This window comes from Pollicipes pollicipes, unplaced genomic scaffold (assembly GCF_011947565.3).
Source record: "Pollicipes pollicipes isolate AB1234 unplaced genomic scaffold, Ppol_2.1 Scaffold_6029;HRSCAF=7151_pilon_pilon_pilon, whole genome shotgun sequence".
NCBI lineage: Eukaryota > Metazoa > Arthropoda > Thecostraca > Pollicipedomorpha > Pollicipedidae > Pollicipes > Pollicipes pollicipes.
The window spans coordinates 12079-30930 of record NW_023596799.1 but is presented as its reverse complement, the minus strand read 5'-3'; the positions used below and the strand labels follow the sequence as shown (position 1 = coordinate 30930).

The window sequence follows — 18852 nt, the reverse complement described above, 5'->3', positions numbered from 1 at the left end:
GCATTGACGAAAAACGACAATATCCACGAAACCGATCGTTAGAGGAGAGGATCAGCCATGAATCCTAGAACCCAGCAACACAACCCGGTAGTCACACGGGGCACAAGGACTTTTGTCACCGGAACTCGGGACCATGGAAAGTGAAGCTAGCACTGCACTGGGGCCATGGAAGGTAAAACCCGCAACTCGGCGAATCAGGGAGCGGGACGTCCACTGACATAGGTCAAGGTCACACTTGACCGGGAAGTCGATGGAAGGGGCTGAAAATGTGCTATCAGATTCAGTGGTAAAGTGACGAGGAAACGAGAAAAACTGACCGGTGCAATGACATTTATAGGAAGACGTGCCAATGAAAGCAGACCGGACTAATGACCAAAGCACAGCGATTAGACTGAACTGGAGAACAGTGCCCTACTGCATGAACAGGCGTGAACAAGGCATATAGCCTCTACTGAGGGCACACAATATCAGGGAGCAGAAACTCCCCTGGGAGTGAACGGGGCCGGAAGATAGGGACTTCAGTGGGAAAGGACGGAATGGGGAACAGCGTGTCAGTCGGAGGTAGTGGGATCAGGGAACGGGAATTTCGCCGTAAATAGACAGTATCAGGTATCAGAAACTCCGCTAAAACAGGTGGGTCCTTGAAAGATGGACTTCACTGATAGACGGGACAATGATGGGACAGCACGTCCCAGGCTGGGACAGTGTGCCTATTGAGATGGGACAGGACCAAGGAACAGTGCCTTTATTAGGAGCGGATGGTCCCAATAAAGGCTGTATCGCCGGTATGAGAAAGCAGGGCTAGGAAACGTCGGCTTCATAAGTAGCAGATACACTAGGGTGGTTTCTCATTATAGCCTGACATGGGACTCTGGAGCAGGTGTGCGGAATCGTAGAACAATAACTCAAGCGCAAAATGTACGACAGCCTAAAACTGCCGCGTCGTAATGCTCCTAAAAGCATGACACTTGTGTGCATAGATATACAGGCGGTGTAAGGTTAACACTTTTCATCTCCGTTTCAAAAATCTTAGCTTTAAGTGCGGGACTGTGCTTCACCCAGTAGACCTGAGGGATTGCTTTAAACCGCCCCACAATCTACTTCGAAGCTGACCGGGTACCATCTTCCGTCGACCAATCACAAGGTGTCAATCAGCAGCAGAGCAGCGCACAGTAGACTGTCTGAAGCAGGGCATCGAGCATCTTCACATGAACCTGACACCATGTTCTAGTCGTCAGTATTCTTGAGCACAGATACCATGATTGCGGTCACCTTAGGATGGTCAATGACAGCTGGACTGTGCGCAATATGTAAGAGTTTTGGGACGACGGAAAACAAATTTTCCTTGCCACATTACCACCATTCTGTAATCACACAGCAAGGACCCCCCCCCCCCCCCCCCCCCAGCTGCGTATTGAGATTTTACTTAACGTGCGCAAATTCTAACGTTTTAGGGCTAGATAGATGGGATATTTACTTTTGAGTAAATTGGATAAAACAAAGCTGACAAAGTAAAATTCAATGTCTTATAGTCACCACTAATGTCGACTAACTGCACGATGTCTTACTCCAAACTTACTCCAAACTACGTGGTCAAGCCTAATTGTCGCGCATCCGCGTTCTACCTCCCCATGACGAACAACCTAATTTTCTGCGGCGAGTTTATCAGAAAGATAGATAAGCTAGAGCATAGCCAACCAACGTCCTGCTACCACAATCTCTCTTACCAAAGCAACAGAGGAAACGAGCGAGCCGTGCCTACATACCCCTCGTGGGTATGGCACGGGTCGCGTGTTCAGTACCAGATGCCAGTCCTGACTCAGCGCCGACCGTACTCCCTCGCCATTGTTCCTTGTAAGCAAGCAGTGCTGCCAAACGGCGCTGTAAGGAGAGTTGCCTGACTGCACGCCGCTGTTTGTTTGTCCTGGTAGGCGTGCTGTTGGGCCGCCGTGTTCAGGCCATGCGTCCAGAGGCTCATCTGGCAGCAGGACTGTGTGTCTGGGGTGTGCAACTGCGCCATGTCGCACAGCGTGTGACCTAGATGTGCAACTGCGCCACGTCGCACAGCGTGTGACCGAGGTGTGCAGCTGCACCATGTCGCACAGCAAACAGTAAAACAGTCCCAGCAAACAGTCTCAGCAAACAAACTCCGGCGATTCGTTTTCGCTTTATTTTCTCACGTCGGTGAGGCCGTCACAAGCATTCAAATGAGCCTGCTGTGATTATTCAATTGGCGAACGCCTTGGCGCTGCCGTTTGTGCACACAGACCGAACGCCGTCCTGCTCAGTCCGTCTGTGGTCCTACCCAGCCGGTATAGGCCCGTCCGCGGTCCCGCCCAGCCGGTATAGGCCCGTCCGTGGTCCCGCCCAGCTGGTATAAGTCCGTCCGTGGTCCTGTCCAGCCGGTATAAGTCCGTCCGTGGTCCCGCCCAGCCGGTATAAGTCCGTCCGTGGTCCCGCCCAGCCGGTATAAGTCCGTCCGTGGTCCTGCCTAGCTGGTATAAGTCTGTCCGTGGTCCTGTCCAGCCGGTATAAGTCCGTCCGTGGTCCCGCCCAGCCGGTATAAGTCCGTCCGTGGTCTCGCCCAGCCGGTATAAGTCCGTCCGTGGTCCTGCCTAGCTGGTATAAGTCTGTCCGTGGTCCTGCCCAGCCGGTATAAGTCCGTCCGTGGTCCTGTCCAGCCGGTATAGGTCCGTCGGTGGTCCTGCCCAGTCGGCATAAGTCCATCCGTGGTCATGCCTAGTCGGTATATGTCCGTCGATGGTCCTGCCCAGCCGGCATAAGTCCGCTTGTGGTCCTTCCCAGCTGGTGAAGTCCGACTGAGCGTCGACAAGCAAAGGATCGCCGACGCGCGGCCCCGCTCGGCGCGTGATGGAGTACGGCTTTTCAGACATGGATGCTGGGTCCGTCCCAAGCCTTGAGTGTTTATCAGGAAGCGCATGGTTATGTGAAGTATGTAGTGTTCGTGTTCACACCACTGTTCGAGGACTGACGCTCCCTGGACGGCCGCCATCAGGCCCCACGACCGCCGTCGTCCCAGAATAGCAAGCTGAGCAACTCACCAACAACAGTCTTTGTGCCATAGGCGACGCATAAGCCGCGCACAAACGTTTTGATGCCAGACGAGGCTTCGGCAGTGTTTTCCGCGGTGATCAAGTTCTTGTGTTGAGGCTCCTCGTGCTGTCTTAGTGGCATATGCGTAGCAAAAGAGTGCAGCTATCATTACAGCAGTGTATCAAATCACAGGCTTTAACCCACCAGCAATTCGTGTATGCCTGAAATGAGTAAAAAGTAGCGATATACGCTCCTGATCATTTGGTATCTCTTCTTTTTCTCCTTTTGGCGGCAGTTTTTTCTCTTTACCTTGTAATAATTCCACAAGCCTCAGCCATGGGGCAACCAAGCGTTCGAGGCACTTCCAGTACAGCAGTGCAGGCGCAGGTGGCACAGGGGCACGCGCCTCTACCCCATTAGGTTCCGAGGGGTCCTTTCAAGAAGCCCGGAGGTCAGAATCTACGCTTCAGGGCCCGATTTGATAGCCCGAAGAGCCCGAAAGGCCGGAGGTCACATTTAGGGGCCGGGCACTCCAATGCCAGCCAGAAGAGCCCTGCGCGCTGGTCAGGGGCCCCCTGAGCCGATAATGGCCTTTATATTGGGTAAGCGCCACCAGTTACACACATTCGCCTGCCTGCAAAATGGTGCCGGTGGGTCCATTTCCCTGGCAATAGTGAAACTGGGGCCGGCGACTTACCTTTGTTGGCAAGAGGCCCTGAGCTGGTCAGAGGCAGGGTTCGAGGGGGCCCAGAGAGCCTAGAGGGCCCATTGAACCCGACGACCAGGTGTCCGATTCTGAGGGTCTAGGGACACGAAGGGCTGGGCCACGCGCGCCAGTCTCTTGGTCTTATCCAAGGGCACGGGCTGCGGGGACGGGCCCTCAAATAATAGTCAGAGGGCCTTTACGCCGATCGGGGACCCCTGAGTCTAACTGGTCCTATATGTAGGTCGGGCACCACCATCCAACGTTTCCAATGTGTATAGCGAACAGCGTGCCCTTTCGGCAAGCCGTAGGTAGTCGTCGACACGTACCTGAAGTGCTTGTACACACCACTTAAAGAGAATGCTTCACATTTGAAGATATTGAAGCAAGCATCAGATGTGATGAAACAAGCTCACTTATAGTTGCTGCTATGTTTCTTAGTGGAAAAGACTGCTTCAGACAGCACAGTTCTCTGTTTAACAAATATGCCCCTCAATACGTCAAGGTTTGATTACGTCATCGTACCTTGCACGACATTGATTGAGAGACAATTGACGGCCGTTGGATCTGGAAATGGCGCTCACGAATGCTAGATGTGAATGTCTCGTCAGTTACGATTTTTCTCAACCTTGGTTGCCACATGGGTTATGGAATGGCGGGATTTGAATGACTTTATCATGACGTCATGAACGTCAATGAATGCCACAGATGGCTTTGCCTCTGAAATGCCACGGATACTTTGGAATGCTCACTCTCATATAGCTTTCCTCATTTTCGCGGGTGTGTAGCTCAGAAACTAGAGGGGCTTGCGTTTTAAGAATGGCGGGATTGGGAATAGCACCGAAAGGTGTTCAAGATGGCTAGTTCAGTTTAAAAGAGCATATAAATGTGAAATACTCCTTTCAAGACTCGCCCGGGCGCGCCTGGCGCCCGGCCCGAGCGCGTCCATACCCGATCGGGCGGGCTGGGCACGCCCATCCCACGCGCCCATTCCCTGCGCCCATCCCCCGGTTGAGTCATTCCCTGGTGGAAACATTCCCCGAATTTCGGTCCAATTACGAATAGGACACATTACACTCACACATTGTCCCACATACTTACGTCAGTCTCCCACCCCCCCCCCCCCTCATCCCCCAGTGTCAGCCGGGCGATCATCCCCTTCCGGTAAAGCATATTATCATTGAGTGAACTAAATTTTGACAGCGACGCAAACATATATAGACCTATTTCCGCAGGCTTATAAGGACAAAACGCCTCAAACAAATGAAGTGCAAAATGGAACGTCGTTTTAGTTTGCGTGAGTTATTAAAACTTTTTGCCTGTGCAGGGTAACATGACCTACCTGATATGGGCATAGAACGGGCATCTCCCCGGGCCGGGCGCCCGTGTCCCCTCCCCGCTCGTCAGGGGTCCTCTCTGGTGGGGATCTTCCTCCCGTGGGGTAGGGTCCTCCTGGTTGGGTCCTCCGGGGCTCGCGGGAAGGGGAGCGGGGACTTTGGGGAGAAGCAAGTTTCCGAACAGGGGCGGCGGGGGGCGGGGGCATGAATGGCAGCCGGAAGACACCCCGTGGTAGGACAGACCGACCTTCAGCTCTCTCCCAGGAACAATAAGGTGCCCACCAGTGTTTTACACAACACAGTGTTTCACATTTTCCCTTTCGCAGAAAAAAGTAATGGGGCTCATTAGTGTTGAATAGAGTGGGTCGAAATCCGTAAAAAAACGAACCAGGCTATCGCATGTTTTCCTAAGAGCGTTTCTTCCTTTGCAGAATCGACTGGTGAAACAAATTACATAAAAGGTTTCAGCATGCGTACCAGCAAATTCAGCATCTCGAGAGCATGCACAGCAATGGCCCGGGTTGTAGTGTCCGCAGAACCGAACGGCGTTGGCCACTGCAAGTAATGCCAGATGGTGGGTGCTGTGCGTGTAAGACCGACCGTCGTAAAAATGGTTTCGAATGCCTTTTAAAATTCATAGAAGGCATTCAAAGATGAGGCTGGGTGCATCTTTTCTACTGCTTTGAGATTGTCCTTGGGACAGATAAACAGTTAAAACAACACGAAGAAGAGAGAACTATTACTATGTTTCAGATTTTCGGTTCAATTCTACTTTGCGCTGCCGTAATGGCCAATCCGTTCTCATCGTCAATCTGAAAATTGCACAGGTGAAGTACACCCCCGGAATTCCTCCGAAATGTGCAATTTGATTATCTTACAAAGTAATCCTACACATTCCTTCGAATGCATTTTCACTTTCGTTCTCCCGTTGACCCCGGCTCAGTGTCAGCCGAGGGACCAACGCTGCGCGGCCTATGGAGACTACAACGTCTGACATCGAGTGTTTGCTTGCTAAGATTTGCAAACGGGCAACTACGTTACATAAGTTGCATCATGCATCAATTCTGACTGAATGTTGAGCATTTTCAGACAAACATGGCTTGGCAGCGTTGGTGTCAAATTTGTTATTTGTTTTGATCTACATGCGCAGGGGTCATATCTCTGTACAGCCCATGTAAACCAATTTGAAAGAGGTTTCTTAGTTCTATCGGTTTAGAAAGAGTCAACTGGATCATTGCAAAATGAACAGTGCCAGTGATTTATTTCACGCAGTCGTTTAATGCATGTTTATTAATTATGAATTCAGGCAGAGTTGATCTTGCGGTAGCTTCTGGCTTTTATTCTAGTCATAGAAGGTAAAAATGAAAATATGAGAGGCAGAGTTCCTTCATTAACAACTAGACCATGTTCGGCTAGTTTTTAGTGTGTGTGTGTGGGGGGGGGGGGGGGCTGTGCAAGTAAGAACAACCGTTGTAAAATGGTTTTGAATGTATTCTAAAATTGATTTGTGCCCTTTAAAGATAAGGCTGGGCGCATCTTTTCTACAACTTTGAAGCTCTTACCATCAGGGGCCCTTTATCAAGCCTGTGTCCCTCTCCCCTAACCGAGGCTCTGGCCGCGTGCCTGCTCCAGCGCGTTAATGTTTTATCCCATGTGCCTTCCTTTACTGTTGGAGGCAAAACGTCGTTGGCAATATTGAATTTGGTCTAGGTTTCAGCTACCAGGAAGTTCGATTCGTTTTATTTCTTCCTTTTGAAATTTGCTGCGGCTAGAAAGCCACCTTTTTAGAATCTTGCTGTTCTGCTTGCTCTAGCGTATCCAGAAGTTCTTCGGTAGACCGCCCATGTTTTGCCTCCTTTTGTGGAGAGGAGTCAGGGCATAAAATCACAGCCAGTGATCGAGTCACCAACAGACGTCACTCGATCACGTCAACAGCACGCCGTTTTCTGGCGCACGCGAGCCGTTTTTGTCCCAGGACCCCGGACGGCCTAATAGAGTTACAGTGCGACTTTTTGCCAACACAAGATTGATGCTGGTGTAGGACGGCACGGCTCGGCTGCGGCTGAGGGTGTCGCGTGTCGGTGAAGGCCTCGAGACCTCGGAGTCCTGCAGCATTGTCCAGTGTCACCCCTACCACAAACACATGCCCAGGATTACTAACGAGAGAGGGACGTGCCACATGCAGCTGAAGCAGAAAAAAACGGATCGGGGTCGGGAGGCGTGGAAATAACGAATGACGAGCGGAATGTGTGCCACCGGAGATGACCAATTTGGACGCGAATAACATATTACGGTCAATTTGGGAAGTGATTCACAAGACACGGCCACTCGGACCGTAATTTCACGACCGTTCTAGCATCATTGCCGTGACCACGCCGTACGTTCGGTGTCAGGACCATGACCAAACTCAGAGCATGACAGGCTCAAAAAAGCATTCACCGTCAATATTATGTGATTGCGACTTTAGCGGGCGTCTCACCTTTAGAGGAACGTTTCAAAACATACCCTAGTGAAGCATTATGACACCTTACGGCTATAACAATAAAGACACGCCTAATGATCGCGCTGGGTAGTGCCACTGCAGGACAGTCGAGACATAATAGGGCGATCAATTTTCACGATTGATGAGTCCAAATTACACTGTCAACGCCTTGTAACGGCGCTACGTTTCTTCCCTGCGGTCGCAACTGCTGTCGTCATGCCAGCCACCGTGAGCACTGGTGCGAATAAAAGACTTTCTGATTGGCCCAGCGGGTAAGACCATGTTACCGATTAGTTGGTTGGTTGCAGATTAAGCCAGTGCGCGACATGGATATGTCATACTTACGTTCCCGAAGCCGAAGTGCGCATCGAAAACAGCGGCTGTGGTGGGCGCCACAGAGATTAAAGTCGTAGCATAATGTTTCGTTGAATTCGCGGGGGTAAAAGTCTCATCTTCGCATATCTTTTTGTCTTAGAAGGATGCATTTTTTCGTAGCATTTATTGCACAAACACTTTGACACATGAGTGTTTTGTAAACATCACTGAATACACAGACTGGGAAAAGTAACGCGGATGGGATGTGTTGCTTGGACTGTAGTGAGCAGGAAGTCAACAAAGATTTTTCCCGCAGGGTCGGGAACTTCAAATTGCCACTATGGGCTATCTAGACGGTTTTCGAGAAAACCTGTATCACTGATCAAAGCATACGCGTCTGATGTAACAATAAGTAAAAAGCGAAAAAGGTGGGATAATGGAATCATGACTTCAAATGATGGAAACAAGGCGAGGCAATGAAATGAGGCGAAGGGTTTGTGCAATGAACGAACACTTATGACGGAGCGAGCGCTCCCAGCGAGCCGGGCAGCTGCATTACTGAATCTTTAAAATGCCACATATCTATATGCACTTCACATGAATCGCGCCTGGCACAGCATAGCAAATCGTGTGCACAAAGAAAAGGGTTTGCAAAACAGTCCCGTTACGCAAGCAAATGCAGATAGCCTTGGTGAAGTAATCTGATTACCCAACTGAAAAAATATTTTATCTTAGAACGTCTTTTTATGTCATTACTTTATCATATCGCAGGTGCGTGGCTCAACTTCCTGCGATATCGGCCCTCCTACCAGCGTAGGCGACGCCACATGACCTTAATTGCGGAGTGATTCACAAATCCCCAATGACATCCAAGAACCATGAAATATTCACATGCAATACATATACTTCAAACCTTGAGGTACATACCTTTTGGGGAATGAATATCACTCCAGGGTTTGTTGCTGCTTTACAGCTGTATCTAGCAGCGGACACCATTTTCCCCTCTTGCCATTGCAAGAATCGTGTTCGAACCTCCCGTGGCGGCAGTCGGAAGACCATGTTTGGTGCATGAAGGCTTAGGCTGCTTGGCTGGCTGCCAGCAACGGCGGACTTGTGCAGCTGAGGCCGTTTGGTTACGGAATCAATCTCTCGGGGCTCTCCGTAGACGAACGTCGAGTCACGTGTGCACGCCAGGCGGACGTCGAATCACGTGTGCACCGTGCACCGACCGTGCAGCCGCGCTGGAGCTGACCCTGGCTGGCTTGCACTGCACCGCGGCGCAGGCCTGCGTCGCAGTCCTGTGACCTTGACCTTGGCTGGCCTGCACCGTGGCGCGGTCCTGTGACCGTGTCATCGCGCCGCCGGCGGTGGTCCCACATACGGCACACTGCGTCCGTCACAGTGGTGTGATATATCTTCTGCTGCATGCTTGTCCCAACTGTTGCACCACAGCCCTAGCACAGCCATCGCACCCCTAGCATGCATGTGAACCTGTACCAACGTGCGTCCCGGTTGTCATATCGTGTGCATTTCACACATCAGTGTAAGCTGACCAATGTGAGCAGGAGGTCAGTGTGCGTGCAGGGCTCCGGCGGCCGTGAGCGACGACCCTTACACGGTACGCGGGTGCGTGCTTCAGGCTACGCCTACATCATCGCGCCGTGGCTGGCGCTGGTGGCGGAGTCGCTGGAGATGTTCACACTGCACCTGGCCTGGATGGCGGCCGTCCTCTTCACCTCCGGCCAGAGCTCGCCCGCCATCGAGGCCACCACACAAGCCGTCATCACCGTCTGCCACTACGGCATAGGTCAGTGGATGGGGGATGTCCCTGGAGGACGGCAGGCGGTCAGCAACGTCTGCAGCTGCAGCATATGTCAGTAACGAGGGATGTCGCTGGAGGACGACAGACGGTCATAACCATCTGCTACTAAGGCATAGGTCGGTGAATGGGGATGTCGCTAGAAGACAGCCACAGATGGTAACCAACGTCTGCCACTGCGGCATGGGACAGTGGATGGGGAAAGCCATGCAGTGGCGAAGTAGCTCCGTCGGGACCGGCTCGGCTTCCAAGCTGGAGGCCCGGGATGGAGTCCCGGCTGACGCCTTAGCCTCTGGCCTCTGGAACCAAAAGCCGGAGTGGTCGCAGTGGTCTCTGGTGATACCCGGCTGCTGATAAGCGGCTCCGCTCCAACCTCCTGGTAAACGGCTCCGTTCCGACCTGCTGGTAAGCAGTTCCGTTCCAACCTGCTGGTAAGCGGCTCCGCTTTGACCTGCTGGTAGGCGGCTCCGCTTTGACCTGCTGGTAAGCGGCTCCGCTTTGACCTGCTGGTAAGCGGCTCCGTTCCGACCTGCTCGCAACGAGGGCAGGTCGAACACCGGTTGAATGCAGCGTCAAAGCTATATGAACCGGCTTCACTAACAAAAATGCCCACGGAGGCTCATATCTCCGTTACTAGCATACGCGCGTACTTTAGTCCCGTTGATAAGTCGAACTTCACAAACTCCACCCAAGAGGTCCCCAGTTTCTGAACGCGCATGTTAATGGGGCGTGCGCATATGGTGCATGGATTCATGCCTGCCTTTGATGACCAGTGAGTGCTGACCACCATTAGAGCACGCCGATAGCTTTTGTCCCTTTCATTGGTAAGTAATGGTAGATTTGCGTTGCCAACTTACTGCTAATATCTTATTCTTGTCGTCATATTCGTCATGTGGACCGTATGGCAAACGCTGGCTTTATATGATTTTGGCCTCAACATGACTCCGGGAATAAGTCTTCCAAATGGAAGGCTCATTTCTGAAATCTATTCGAGCGACATCCTCACGGCGACAACAGCTACATGGTCATGGTCACAACATCCATCAGCTGGGGACCATATGCGATCAGTGGTGGGGAAACAGAAGCTGTGAGCTCATAACAGCCCACATACAGCAGTCATATTATTTTCGTTTTGTTTGCTTTCCACATAAGGTGTCGGAATGCCGAGGCTGCCCTCCGTGGTTTATATTTGAGCCGATTCGTCATAATCTGCAACCAATTCGGATGATATAGATTCGAATTGCATCAGCGTTCGAGGGGATATTTTCTTTCCACCTTGACACAAAACAGATGAGACAGACATCGACGCCGTCTGTCGGGATTATAGCACGGCTCTAGAGACTCTAATGCATATCACCGCCTATCAAACTCTGCCTACAGAATTTAACGATCTGAGCTATTTTTTGCCTTTATGACATCGACTCATTGTCTGTATACATGTTACCCAAACCCCACGCATAACTTCCTACATTTTACCAAATTTGGGCTGTGAGGCGCAGCACACAACCGTGCTGCGCCACAACTGCCGAGGTTTCTGCCCCCAGTTACGTGGCGCCGCCCGGCTTTGCTGTGGCGGGCTCGTCGCTACGGGGCAGCTCAGCTCCCGAAGCTGCCTTGATCGCGGCCGCCGACCCAGCACGGCCATAAGCAGGGCCATAACGGTACTCGGTCGGGGCAGATCCGGCAAGCCAGTCGGCACCGGCCGGACGGCTCGGACCGTTCGCTCTCTGTCCGCGAGACGGCGGCCCTTCGCCCCGGAGGGTGTCAGGCCATTGGATCAGCTGGCCTGCCTGTCATGTCTCAGTCCTTCGCTGTTCAGCCAATGTGATTGCTCCGTCTTGTGAGATCATTTCTTCTTTAAGTCAGCAAGATGGAACGCATGTGCATTATGTGCACATGCATGAATATGCGTACGCTATGTTACCAGCGCGTACCAGTGCGTATGCTCACCGGTGCATGCTGTTGTTTTGGCGTTCTACGTTAGGACCACAGCACGCGAATTGTGAAATTGCGGAACGTACATATTTCCTGAAATCGTCATGGGTAATCGTTGTCGGGCCAACCGTCCTACGCCAGAATCTATCACGCTAGAAAGAGATGACCATGAGCTCGAAATATGTAGCAGCGCTCTCTCAATCGAAGGTGAAAAACTTACGTTTACTCCTGATGTTCTTCTGGTTCAGCTGCTTTATTAGGCGATAATACTCAGCGGTTGAGTTAACAATAATGATGCGAAGGTTTACGATAAGTGAAATTTAAAACCTACGAATAACCTAACAAATTAAAGAGCTCCATGACCGCAGGTAAAACTGTGCTGTGCAAGTGAAGGCGAACACCACAAGATAAACAGACGCCTGTGCTCAGAAAGATGAAAACTGTCTTAAAAAATGCTTCAAATTTGGTGATATTAAAGTAATCATCACACATGATGAAATAAGGTCACTTATAATTTTAGGTGTACTTTTAAGCGAAAAAGAATGCTCTGGACAAAGCAACTGCATAGCTAAGTACATATGGTCCTGGAAACGTAATTGTTTGATTACGTCATCGTACCTTGGACAACATTGAAGAAGAGCCAATTGGCGGCTATATCTGGAAATCGTATGCACGAACGTCAGATATGAATGACTCGATCATTGCATTTTTATTGGCCTTGATCGCCGCATGGCTTATGGACTGGCAGAATTTGAATGACGTTATTATGATGTTATGTATGCCGCGGTGGCCTAAAATACTCCCCCCGAAATAGTCTTCCCATCTTCGTGGGGATGTAGCTCAGATGCTAAGGGGGTTCATGTCTTAAGATCAGGGCTGAGAACTACACTGAAGATGGCTATTTCAGGTCAAAACCCCCATACAGATGTACATAGAACACCCTTTTAACACTATGGGACACGACCCCATAGCAACCCGACAAGCGACTGGTGCTACTCGCTTGATGCAAACTCAAGGCCTTGGCCGGTATATTAACAATAGCACATTTGCACCGTTGCCGTGACTGCCGTTTCCTGCGGTTCCGTAAAATACCCTCTGGTTTCTTACCTCTACCTATTGTGACACAAGGCTTTAAAGGGATCGCTTCTTTTGTGTGACATACATCACTTCTACGTGTACCTGGATCCTCAAGTAAACTGGTGCTATATTTATCCTCTGTATCCAGCGTATTATCGCATAGGTGTAGGTTCGTTTTCGTGCTGGTAATGCCTCCCATTACTTCAATGCAACAAACTCGCATACGTCATTTTGCAAGTACATATCTGATGCAAATCATGCACCTTCTCGCACATACAACTGAGTTACATTGTTCGGTTATGTTTGGCATAGGTGGCAAAAACACGTTATACTGTTTATTCTTACATAGCCTACATCATTTGAGCATGTGCATGCATGCACATGACATCTGCGGAAATGTACACGGTTTGCAAGATTTCTTCACGGGAAGCGGCTTCTCGCACCTAGTTTTGAAACATAAAAGAGCTGGGGAATAATTTTGCATCAAGTCGGATGCGAGAAAATTAGCACGGCACGTACTTGTGCTTCTTTAATGACTTCATGTGACAGGTACACCATCATTCCCGCGCATTGTTCTTACCGTGGGTGCAGAGGTGCGCACGAAACCCTCTAAAGGTCAACATGTGCCTTGATGTGAGTGCACTCATCTTTATGGTGCATGATAAAAACAACTGCGCGGTCGTGTGGGCGCCTGTGGTGGTGAAACGTCCGCCAAACATCCTTGTTACCGAGATCGCGAACCGCCCACTTCCCAACTCCGACAAACATTCCCTCTGCCGAGCTCGGAGTGCATGATTGTGTGTTTTGCTCTGGGTGTCAATCACCGGCGGCGACCCTGACTGCTGTGGGCTCGAGTTGGGCACGTCATCTGGCGCACCAACGGCATTATCCTGATGATCCGGTTTCTGCTCGTCCGCGGTGTGGTACCGCTTGGCGCCGTCTGGTCTGGCGTCGCTGACCTGACCCACCAGACCAGACCATCCGGTCTGGTGTCGTTGATCTGGTACCTGGCCGAACCTTTTCAACACAGGTCCCCGCATTGTGTGCGGACGGGTGATGCCCGCTGTGCTCACCCGGCTCGTGTGGCCTCAAGTCCGGTCCCGGGGCTGGGGCGGTACGGTACCTGCTGATCTGACCCGTGTGACTTCAAGTTGCGGTCCCGGGCCAGGGCGGTACGGTACCTGCTGATCTGACCCGTGTGACCTTAGGCCGCGGTCTGGTGCTGGCGTGGTGCAGTACTCGCTGATCCGACCCGCGTGACCTTGGTCGCGGTCTGGGGCTGGCGTGGTGAAGCACCCGCTGATCTGACCCGTGTGACCTCAGGTCGCGGTTTGGGGGCCGGCGTGGTGCGGTACCTGCTGCCGCTGACCTCCGGGTTCCTGCTGCTCTGCGCCGGCTCAGTGCTGGCGGCCGCCTCCTCTGTGCTCTACATGCTCATCTACTACTGCTGCCGAACGCTGCCGCCCCGCCGGCACAGCTATGGAAGACACAAGCGGGAGATGTACAGCAGTAGCGGTGAGTGGCGCCACGTGCCGGCCGAGCCCACCTGATGCTCACGTCGGGTCCTGGACCCGATCCGGGAGACGCGGGAGCTCCCGGGGCTGCACAGCGAGGCGTCAGTGGTCCAAAAGTTGGAGGGCGAGGGGAGGAAAGCGGTATAAAACATTGAAGGTCACTTTGATTTGGAGCTCTAATTCTTTCCGCAGCTTGCTAAGCATGATCAACTTTTAAGATGTCAAACCTTATGAGTGGGGTCTGGGTCTGGCGTCCTTATGTGATGTTTGATTCGCTTACTGATCGGTGCTTTTTCAACCCCCTTTTGGGCCTTACAACACTGGCACAGTACTTTTTTTTCTATTCTGAAATTCTGGGTCGGCGGGCAAGACTTGTTGCCGAGTCGGAACGCCAAAAATTAAAACTGAAATCCGCAAAAATACTTTGAGTTATCACTGCTCAGCTCACGTGAAGAGGTTTGCATGCATGCCATATGTGCCATTTCAACCACACACCAGTTCTCAAACTGGTATTACACATCAAGCACAGCAACAGGAGCTCATCACACTGGAACATAGGGGTGGTGAGTGTGTACATTTTGGGGATGGACATAATCCAGGGAGGTATTCCTTGGACACTGAGTTACCTTGTCGCTGCTGCTTCTTACGATGAAGTACGTCCTTTTTAAAATGTTTCACTCCAAGGATGTCATTCAGTCACTTGTCCATTGCCTGTACTAAGCGCCAGAGTGGTGTTCACACTGACTACTGTTCGACAGGCGCCATGCTGAACGGAACGTACGCGCCACTGAAGCAGCGCCACAATGGCGTCTGAGACGGCGCCCGAGCTCTCCAACCGACCGGCAGAGCTCCCCAGCCGACAGGCAGGATTCCCAAGCCGACCGGCAGAACTCCCCAGCTTGCCGGCAGAGCTCTGCAGTTGACCAGCAGAGCTCCCCAGCCGACCGGCAGAACTCCCCAGTTGACCGGCAAAACTCCCCAGCCGACCGGCAGAACTCCCCAGCCGACCGACAGAATTCCCCAGCCGACCGGTAGAACTCCCCAGCCGACCGGCAGGACCCTGCAGCATATCGGTGAAGCTCCCGCCGACCGGCATAACTCCCCAGCCAACCGGCAGAACTCCCCAGCCGACCGGCAGAGCTTCGCAGCCGATCGGCAGAGCTCCGCAGCTGACCGGTAGAACTCCCCAGCCGACCGGCAGAACCCTGCAGCATATCGGTGAAACTCCCCGCCGACCGGCAGAACTCACTAGCCGACCGGCAGAACTCCCCAGCCGACCGGCAGCGTTCCCCGCCGACGACAGAGCTCCGCAGACGCCGCTGTCCACGCAGTGAGTCATCAGGCAGCTTGTCGCCAGCTCTGTTGCGGAAACGGCTCGCACCAAGGCCACAGACCGCCGATACCTGAATGACTTTGGAGAAGGCAGGGTCCGTACACCGCACTGCCCATGCCGACGACAGCTAGAGTCAGAGCCACCATACCACAACGTCGCACTGACCACAGCTGGAGTCGGAGTCGGAGTCTGAGTCGGCAAGCACGGTCCGACGCCGGTGCGTGCCCTGGAGGTGGCCGCTGCCCTCTGTCGCCCGGAGGTCTCCTTTGAGACAGCGCCGCTAGTGTCACCATCTCTTGTCGGCGCCGTCCCGTGGTGACAACGCGCGCGCGCGTGTTTGTGTGCGGAGGACCGCGTCAACAGCCCTGTGACACGTGCCAGCTGACACTCGTGAGTGGATGGAAAGGCGCCGTTGACAGCGAGCCGGCGCGTGAGAGGTCAGCGTCATCGGACCACACCGCCATGACACGAGCAAATGGTTTGCTTTGAAAACCTCGTGTCGTTGGCCGGATTAACGTCAACGCTACAATAACGATAGTTGGTAGCGTCAAGGCGATACATGTGCACTGAATTTGCCGGACACAGGATAGCCGCCCATGCGCTGCCACCAGCGGATCGCCCGTTCGCAGTGTCTGGCGCTGTAAGTCATGCAGTTACTAGAGATGGGTTGCATCTTGTTAAATGTGAAAGGTCTTGATTTGTCTTACCGACCTTGTCGTATTACGTATTAGTTACGGTGTCTTCAAATGCATTTTCATGATCATGTCATGTTGTTAGCATATATAGGAGCGTAGTTGGTGGATTACAGATTATGCCCTGCCACGATTCCCTGCGGTTTTACTCAGCGGTGACTTTCTTTAAAGCTTTGTTTTCAAACAGCTGACAGTCGCCCCCGTGTCGTAGTCGGCCAAGACACCGATCCCGCTCCACTTGTGCGCCGAGCGGAAGCGTCGTTGACGACTCAGTGACCACACATTAACGCCTGCTATGTCCACTGGGGCCATGTCAACCGCACAGCTGATTAAGCCGCGCGCGAAGTGATTGTTTTCCTTTTTGTTTTGTTTTTCAAATACAGAAGCATCCACGGTCTGGCGTATCGTGTGCTATCGCTTCCTCCCAACACCGAATCAACATGCTTGATATTTTCCAAAAGGAGGAAACTGATGTGATATGGCGGATGCCAGGTCCCACCTTGCGGGTCTGTCATAGATCCAGTCTTCGGATTGGCATTGATACCAGCGAGTTTGCGGATCTTTGGATCCATTGATCGCGTCACTATGCGGTTATGCTGTAATATTTTCGGTGCTAAATCAAGCACCGGTTTCTTACGGCATTGTAAACCATCGCAACGTCATGCCAACTGGTCGTCGAACATGAGAGCCATGAGAGCCATTCCTTCCAGGGTGAGAGGCAGGCGACGCCATATAGCCTTAGTAGCTGGGTGCGTCGTAAAGCCCCAATGACAGACAGACACAGACAGAACATGAGAGCCTAATGCGGGAGCACCGAAAAACAATAGGCACAACTAGGTCCAGATGACAACACGGGGTTGCAACGTCACCAAACCACAACGTTGGGCGAGACACAAATCATACATTTATCACGCTTTGCCATCGAGTGGTTATTCGAGGGTCACCGCATTCTTGCAGAAATATACTTGTCACTGTTAACATTACAGTCAAAGTTATCACTCAATTGATTGTCACCCAGCTGGCTGGGTTGACTGGATATGAGTTGACTGAACTGTCACGTGAGTTGACATATCAGGACCACCTTGCATGCTCGGTAGCTTCCCATTAACAGTCTGCTGACTTCTTCTTTCTACGATTTTTTACAAGCCTGATGTATTGATAAACCAAGAACTGACGGCACAATCTGGAGACCTCTCAGTGCTTGATGTGTCCTTCTCACAGAAAAGAAGGGATACTTTTGCATGACTACGTTCACACAACTTGGGATTAGAATATGTATATATATATATATATATATATATATATATATATATATATATATACCATTCTCCGATTTGTGATATACGGACTGCTTTCTTAGAAGCCATGGCGTGTGCGGACTTGTAATACAGTATAATTAGAGCGGTCATGGTTTGAAATCAAACATTTAATTCGTACTTTTTGGTAGGATATGTTTCTGTGATGTGAGCCCACGCTAAGCGGCTCTTGTTTGGTGAGCCCTGGCCTGATCGTAAACTTCCGAGTCAACGGCAAAACTTGGCAGCGAAAGCTTAACGCGCCGACATGACCGGCACAGTCCATCCTGCCCTCTGGCGCCAGCTGACCGTCAGAGCGGCCGTCGTCACTGGCCGCGGGATGTCCCAGTCGGTGACCTACAGTGAACCCGGCAGTCGAACCCACCGCGCCGCAGGTCTGTGAAATGGAAGGCGAGGCACTCTTACCAGCTGAACTGTCGGGATGGACTAAAGTTAACTGCGGGACGGGACGATTTAAAGTGCGGCCCGGCGGTGTATCTTCCACCTCGTACCTCAAACGGTGCCGAGGAATGGAATCAACATTTTGTGAGGTGTGTCCAAGAGGTGCTGTGGACATTGGTATTGGAACACTGTTGACAGACTTCGCGAAGAGCTCTGACCATGACCGCAGCTTCGAGACGTCGAGTTTCGTCAAGATAGCGCAGCTTCGAACGTCGAGTTTCATCAATATAGCGCAGTTTCGAGACGTCGAGTTTCGTCAACATAGCGCAGCTTCGGGACGGCGAGTTTCGTCAATACAGCCAATGCTCTTTTGATAGCGCCGTTTAACCACTTACTCCTGCTATACCGAACGTCGATTATTTTCATCATGAGAACTCCGAACTCATCACACCGAAACACTAAATTCACAGCCTGCGTTGCTTATATCAACTTCCATCAGGTGTTCAAACGTTGGACGTTAGCTACGTTGAATAAATAGGGTGCTCCATGTTTGTGTTGGGTTTCGAACTGAGGTAGCCATTTGAAGATCTTCCGGTGCAGTTCACAGCCCTGCCCGTATTACAATCTTAAAACCATCTGAATTCTGAACTAGACATTCACGAAATTGCGGAACTACTTCAAGGTCACCAAAGCATGCATAGCGCTACAGACACGTCTTTCAAACATTGCCACCTTGTTGGCCATGCGGCGTCCAGGGCCAAGGCAAGAACAACCATTGGCGTATTCGCGTCTGGCGTACGCGAACATGATTTCTGGAGCCGAAAAACTCCAACAGACACAGATACAATTGCATAGGTCGATACAAATATTACCACTAGTAAAGGCCTCACGGCA

At 51.7% G+C, this 18852-nt stretch overlaps 1 protein-coding gene across 1 annotated transcript in view; it reads left to right on the top strand.

The window, feature by feature from the left end:
* Nucleotides 1-16660, top strand: part of LOC119104172 (uncharacterized) — a 28847-nt gene extending 12187 nt beyond the window's left edge. Inside the window, exons 4-6 of the mRNA XM_037227850.1 lie at nt 9531-9698; nt 14046-14237; nt 14995-16660. Of these exons, the coding sequence (XP_037083745.1) occupies nt 9531-9698; nt 14046-14237; nt 14995-15050 (416 nt within the window). The 3' untranslated portion in view covers nt 15051-16660. The remainder of the gene's footprint in view (nt 1-9530; nt 9699-14045; nt 14238-14994) is intronic.
* Nucleotides 16661-18852: the final 2192 nt, after the last annotated feature.